The sequence below is a fragment of the Lathyrus oleraceus genome, chromosome 3 (assembly GCF_024323335.1).
Source record: "Lathyrus oleraceus cultivar Zhongwan6 chromosome 3, CAAS_Psat_ZW6_1.0, whole genome shotgun sequence".
NCBI classification, from domain to species: domain Eukaryota; kingdom Viridiplantae; phylum Streptophyta; class Magnoliopsida; order Fabales; family Fabaceae; genus Lathyrus; species Lathyrus oleraceus.
The window spans coordinates 323,261,746-323,267,892 of NC_066581.1; the positions used below are offsets into that span (position 1 = coordinate 323,261,746).

The window sequence follows — 6,147 nt, forward strand, 5'->3', positions numbered from 1 at the left end:
GTGAACATGTCATCTGAGATGAGTCTTTTTTCTGAGTTTATTGAGGAGGTCAATCTTCTAGATTTGCCTTATAAGGGTAACTCTTTTAGCTGGTATAACGGAAACGGTAAGTCTATGGGTCGTTTAGACCATTTATTTACTATCTGGTGCTTTGATAGACAGATGGGGCATTGTCGGTCAATTGATAGACAAAAGGGAGATTTTTTATCATTGTCCTATTTGTATTAAGATTAACAGAGACGATTGGGGTCCAAAGCCGTTTAGGGTGCTTGATTGTTAGTTTGACAACAAAGATTTTATTAGTTTCATGGAAGAAGAGTGGAAGAGTATATCGGTGGTAGGTATAAGTGATTTTGCGATCAAGGAAAAATTCAAGATCCTCAAAGGGAGGCTTAAGAAGTGGAACTCTGAGGTTTTGGGGAAAGTCATATTGGAGGTCGAGGACAATAAGGTTGAGATTAATTCTATTGATACTTTGCTTGCTTGTTGCAAGGAGGAGCAAGTGGAAGGTCTGGTGGCTAGTAGAAACAAGGCAACTAGTAATTTGTGGTGGAAGTTAGAATCTCAAGAGCGGATTCTTGTTCATAAATCTAGCTTAAGGTGGAGACATGACGGTGATTTGAATAGTGCTTATTTCCATAATTTCTTGAAAGATCGACGTAGACGCAATTTCATCGAGTCTATTTCTTTGGAGTGTGGCTTGTTTGATTCTGTTAGGGAGGTAAAGGAGGAAGTTAGGAGACACTTCTTTGCTAAATTTATGGAGCCTGAAACTAGCAAGCCGACTTTAGATGGTAAAGGATTCAAATCTCTCTCAGACGCTGAAAATGCTTCTTTAGAGGTAGAATTCACAAACTAGGAAATTAAGGATGTTGTTTGGAGCTTTGAGGGTTCCAGAAGTCCTGGTCTAGACAGTTTCAATTTTGTCTTCATCAAGAAATGTTGGCATTTTTTGAAGGAGGATAAATCTCGTCTCATTGAAGATTTTCATAGCAAGGCGCAACCTTCAAAAGCTATTACTTCTTCTTTCTTGACTTTGGTTCCTAAGTCTAATTCTCCTTCTAGTTTTGATGGTTATAGGCATATCTTCCTTGTTGGAAGTTTATACAAAATCTTGAGAAAATTCTTGGCGGGCCGGTTGAAAAAATTGTTGGGATCGCTGATTGCGGGTTGCCAGACCGCTTTCGTTCCAGGGAGGGAGTTGTTGGATGGTGTTTTAATTGCCAATGAAATTGCGGATTTTTCTACTCGCGAAAATAAAGATTGTCTCCTTTTTAAGGTCGATTTCGAGAAAGCGTATGATATGGTTAATTGGTATTTTCTTAGACACATGTTACAGAGAATGGGGTTTGGGGAAGTTCGGATGAAATGGATGGAAGCTTTAGTGTTTTCTAGTCAGATGTTGGTCTTGGTTAACGGCAACCCTACAAAGGATTTTATCGTTGAAGGGGGTTCGGAAAAGGAGATCCCCTTTCTTCGTTCCTTTTCATAGTGGTTGCGGAAGGCTTAGCAGGTTTGGTTAGGGAGGATTCAGAGAATGGCGAATTTAATGGTTTTTCTTTCCACGGTCAGTGTAGGGTCGACTTATTGCAATTTCCGGACGATACTCTTTTTATACGGGAAGAGATTTGGAAGAATGTCTGGGCTATTAAATCTATTATGCGTGGATTTGAGATTGTTTCAGGCTTAGAGGTCAACTTTCACAAAAGTAGAGTTATTGGGCTAAATTTAAATTCCAACCTTTTGTTTGTAATTGCTAACTTTATCTCTTGCAGAGTTGAAGACAAAGCTTTTCCTTTTCTTGGTATTCCTATTGGGTCTAATCCTATGAGGGTTTCCACTTGGAAATCGTTGTTGGCTAAAATAAGGACTAGGTTGTCTTGTTGGAAAGGTAGATTGTTGTCAATCGGAGGGAGATTAGCATTCATTAAGTCAGTTTTAGGGATCCTTTCCATTTTCTTCATGGCTTTCTATAAAGCTTTAGTTTCAGTTTTGAAAGAGATTGAGAGTGTCAGGAACAGATTTCTTTGAGGCGGTTTGGAGGATAAAAAGAAGATTTATTGGGTAGCTTGGGACTAAGTCTCTAAACCTCTACGATTATGAGGCCTTGGAGCGAAGAAGATCGAAGAGGTCAATTTAGCACTTTTGTTGAAATGGAAATGGAGGATTTTGACGGTGAATAAGGCTATTTGGTTAGATGTTCTTAAGGTGAGGTATGGAGATTTAAGAAAATCGATAACGGTAGGAATCTGTGAGGGAACTAATAAGTTTTGTTCTTCATAATGGAAAGACCTGCTACAAACTGATAATTTTAAGGCATGTATGTTATTTTCCTTTTCCAGCAATGTATCTTTCAGAATTGGGGATGGTTCATCCATTTCGTTTTTGTCAGATTGTTGGGTTTGTGATGATCCTTTGAAGGTTTTCTTTCCTGAATTGTACTTGTCTAGTTCCTTGAAAGATGCTAAAGTCAGTGAAATGGGAGGTTTGGCTGATGGCTATTGGGTATGGGGTTGTTTTGGATTTCTTGAGCAGGTAGGGTACGGTTTTGTGGGCAGTTTGAGTCTTTTTTTGCAGGTGCTGGTTAATGAAGTTCCATCCTAGGGTGCTTCAGATATGGTTATTTGGAAACCTGAACCGGAGGAAGGTTATTTAGTTAAATCAGGTACCTCTGTTTTGGAGAAGGTTAGGGTCACAAACGATGTTGATGTAGCTCTGCACAAGGCATTTTGTTCTCTCTGGTTAACTAATTCTCCTTTCAAAGTTCGAACTTTTATTTGGAGGTGTTTAATTAATAGGATTCCAACGAAGGATCAACTCGTTCATAGAGGCATTCTTCACTTTCCTCACGATCTCCTGTGCGTTATTTGTTTCCAAGATGATGAAGAATTGAGTCACCTCTTCTTTAATTGTAGGGTGGCTAAGGTTATTTGGGAAAAAGTGGTCCAATGGGTTGGGTTTGAGTGGGTAAATAAGGAGTTTATATGGAAGAGTTTTTTAAGTTCGTCTGGTGCTGAGAAGTTCAAAGTGTTGAAGAAAGGAAACAGTTGGATTGTTTGGATGGCGGTGGTTTTGAACATTTGAAAAATCAGAAATGCTATTTTATTTCAGGGAGCCATTTGCATAGTTTCGGATCTGATTTGGGACATTAAGTTAACGGTTTGGAGGTGGTCATTTATAGCAGAAATTCTTGTCCCAACTGAAATATTTTGGATTTTTGTCAGGCGCCTTTGATTTGTATGTCATGGTTTCAGTTGGTTCAGATTTTCTCTTTTCTTGATTTTGTACTAGGGTTGTATTATTATAAGAATGGTTTGAGTACCCCTAATATTCTCTTTATTAATACTAGCGTTCAGACGGGCACGATCCGCTTTTTTTTAATGCGCACAACAGAGAAAAATAAATGTTTGTTTTTCTTTTTATGAGGTTTCTATTGTAGGTCGCATTAAAAATAATATTATTACATTTTGAAAATGGTAAATAAAGATATTCAAAATTATATCTAAGCATGCAAAGTAATATTGATATTGTGTAATCAATGACGTTCTTTAAGAGGAATGTCGAACATGAAATCTCTATTCAAAGTATTTTCTTTTTCCCTGCAATTGTTTTCCGTAGTAAAGAAAAAATGTAAAACTCTTAAATTAGAAAAAATTTAGAAAAAAAGATAGTAAAATTAATAGTAAGTAGTGTAATCAAGTTTTTTTACCTTATAAAGATTTGAATCAATTCTTCGTACATCCATTTATCAATGCGCTCTTGAGATTTAAAAAACTACAAATACATGATGAAATATCTTTTCATCAAAGAAATACATTCAGAACATTTGACTCGTTTGAATATAATATGGTTTACTCTGACACAAATAATACCTGGAGAATGGAGATACTTTATTTTAGTCTAGATTTGGTAGAACAACAACTATGACTTGTTTCTGAATTACTTGGATTTCTAGTAAATAAGGAAAACAATGGACTTAGTAAATATATATGGTTTTATTTACATAAACCATAAATAGTAGTTAAATTCATGCATTCAAAAATATTCTAGAGTAAAAATATTCTTAAATGAATTAAATAAAAACATCCCCATCCTTTGAGATATTATTTCTCTTTTCACCATTTTCCAAAATTGTGTTTTATCTGTTATCACTATGGAGCTCCAATCGATAGAGTAAATTTTCAGATGTTTGACCTGTTTCAATAAGGATGATAAAAATGTTAGTGAAAGAGTGATGAAAATGCAAGAAACAATTTTTTATACGTATTGCGGAAAAGGTAAATACACCTTATTGTCGAGTTTACCGATGGATGAAATACTTTGTTCATCCTTCCATGTGTTCGATTTATCTTCAAATTCTGCTATCTAAATTTATTGCATAAGAATAGTGAGAATAAGTATGACCCAATTGATATCTAACATAAAAGCATAAAATAAATGATTAAGTATAACTTACTTTTATGTCGAAGCAAGTTTCAACATTCTTTCGTCTCAACTCCTTACATAATTGAAAGATTTCATCGTGTTCTAGTTTGGTTGTATATTAAAGAAAAAGAAAATTATATTTAGTTATGATATAAATAATACAATATAAGCTTGGTATGTCATGTAACCAAAACGGGAATCAATGCGTGAGCAATTTTTTTAATGTACTTAATAAATACCTGCGGGTGCGATAAAAGAATTTGTTTGAAGACTGCATTTTTTGTGTAGTCACGAACTTCTGCTTTCAATTTTCCTTCCCTAGTTAAAACTCTTGTTGTAGTCTGTGAAACACCCCTGGATAAAGCCACATATAACTGCCCATGACTAAAAACATGTCGTGGATGATATATTCCAACATTTGGAATGGTTTGTCCTTGTGATTTATTTATTGTAATTGCAAAACTTAGTCGCACAGGAAACTGCTTTCTAGTAAGGACAAAAGGCAATTCATCACTTGCAGATGTTTTTATTTTAATTATGGGAAAAAAAAGCATGTTTCTTGCGTTGCTTCCTATAAAGATTTCCACATCCAACATATTCATAAATAAACCACGACATAATAACCGTGTCCCATTACCCAATCCATATTTAGGATCTAGATTTCGTAATAACATCAACGGTGCACCCTTTTTTATCTTTAGAATATGTGGTGGCAAACTATCTTGTGCAATTGAGTTTAAGAATTCTTGTTGGCATAAATTATGATTATCTCCTTCAACCTCGTCAAACGACAATAAACTATGTTCTTCTCCTGGAAACTGGTCGATAATCATATCATTCAATTTCTGGACATCATCATTTGTTGGTGTCAAAATAGCTCTTTGTACCATATATGGGGCATCCTAACCATGAAATTCTAAATTAGGAAAAATATGTTGGATAAGTACTTGTATGGAATGTTCACCTTCCCATGGGATTGCAATATGTAAAGGTAACCTCACCATGTCATCCGGTTTGGTAGGTTCAACATCATCACCAATGCGAATAAGAAATTCTACAAACTCTTGATCATGCAATGATCGCATATTTTGACGCAAATGCAAAATCTTGGTATGATTCCGTAAATGAGACTGGACAATACACGCTGAAATCATTTGTGCCTTAGTACCTTTTCTTACAACAGGAAGAACTTGACGAAAATCTCCCCCCATGATCAGAATATTTCCACCAAATGGAGTATTATTGCTACAAATGTCTTGTAATGATCGATCTAAGGCTTCCAAACAATTTTTGTTTATCATTGGTGCTTCATCCCAAATTACTATGGCAGAAACTCTAATGAGATTTTCAAAATCTTTTTGCTTTTGAATACCACAAATGGAACTCGGTTGTATATCAATAGGTATCTTAAATCGAGAGTGTGCAGTCTTACCACCGGGTAACAATGTTGCAGCTATACTAGATGATGCAGTTGCTAAGACAATATCTCCTCTACTTGTTAAACTTTCCATTAATGTTCAATAAAGGAATGTTTTACCTATTCCTCCTGGACCATCAACAAAAAATACCCCACTGTGTTTTTGAATAATTACATTCATAATGGTTTTGAATGCAATCATTTGATCATTATTTAACTTAGCAATAAATTTAATATCTTCATTGGGGATATCAGCTGCTAACTCCTCTTGTATGATACTTGGAATTGCATCTTTGTCTATTGTA

General features: G+C 35.3%; 2 protein-coding genes across 2 annotated transcripts; one reads left to right on the forward strand and one right to left on the reverse strand.

Annotated features, from left to right (window-relative positions):
- The first annotated feature begins 307 nt into the window (after positions 1–307).
- On the forward strand, positions 308–2,604 carry LOC127131080 (uncharacterized). The gene is made up of 4 exons (XM_051060018.1): positions 308–841; positions 959–1,314; positions 2,343–2,535; positions 2,578–2,604. Exons 1-4 carry the CDS (start codon positions 308–310, stop codon positions 2,602–2,604), a joined length of 1,110 nt encoding a protein of 369 aa, XP_050915975.1.
- A 931-nt stretch (positions 2,605–3,535) lies between these two features.
- On the reverse strand, positions 3,536–5,936 carry LOC127131081 (uncharacterized). Its single transcript, XM_051060019.1, has 5 exons — positions 5,427–5,936; positions 4,665–5,327; positions 4,288–4,365; positions 3,710–3,774; positions 3,536–3,599 (listed from the first exon to the last, which is right to left on the reverse strand). The coding sequence occupies exons 1-5, from the start codon at positions 5,934–5,936 to the stop codon at positions 3,536–3,538; spliced, it is 1,380 nt and encodes a 459-aa protein (XP_050915976.1).
- Between the last annotated feature and the right edge of the window lie 211 nt (positions 5,937–6,147).

Excerpts from the sequence above, each read along its gene's own strand:
- LOC127131080 (XM_051060018.1), top strand. The coding sequence starts at position 308 with ATGGAAGAAGAGTGGAAGAGTATATCGGTGGTAGGTATAAGTGATTTT. Across the intron at positions 842-958 it reads CTGAAAATGCTTCTTTAGAG|GAGGATAAATCTCGTCTCAT; the intron begins GTAGAATTCACA and ends CATTTTTTGAAG. Across the intron at positions 2,536-2,577 it reads GTTTTGGATTTCTTGAGCAG|GTGCTGGTTAATGAAGTTCC; the intron begins GTAGGGTACGGT and ends CTTTTTTTGCAG.
- LOC127131081 (XM_051060019.1), bottom strand. The coding sequence starts at position 5,936 with ATGGAAAGTTTAACAAGTAGAGGAGATATTGTCTTAGCAACTGCATCA. Across the intron at positions 5,328-5,426 it reads CTACCAAACCGGATGACATG|GATGCCCCATATATGGTACA; the intron begins GTGAGGTTACCT and ends TTTCATGGTTAG. Across the intron at positions 4,366-4,664 it reads TTCTTTTATCGCACCCGCAG|ATAGCAGAATTTGAAGATAA; the intron begins GTATTTATTAAG and ends CAATAAATTTAG.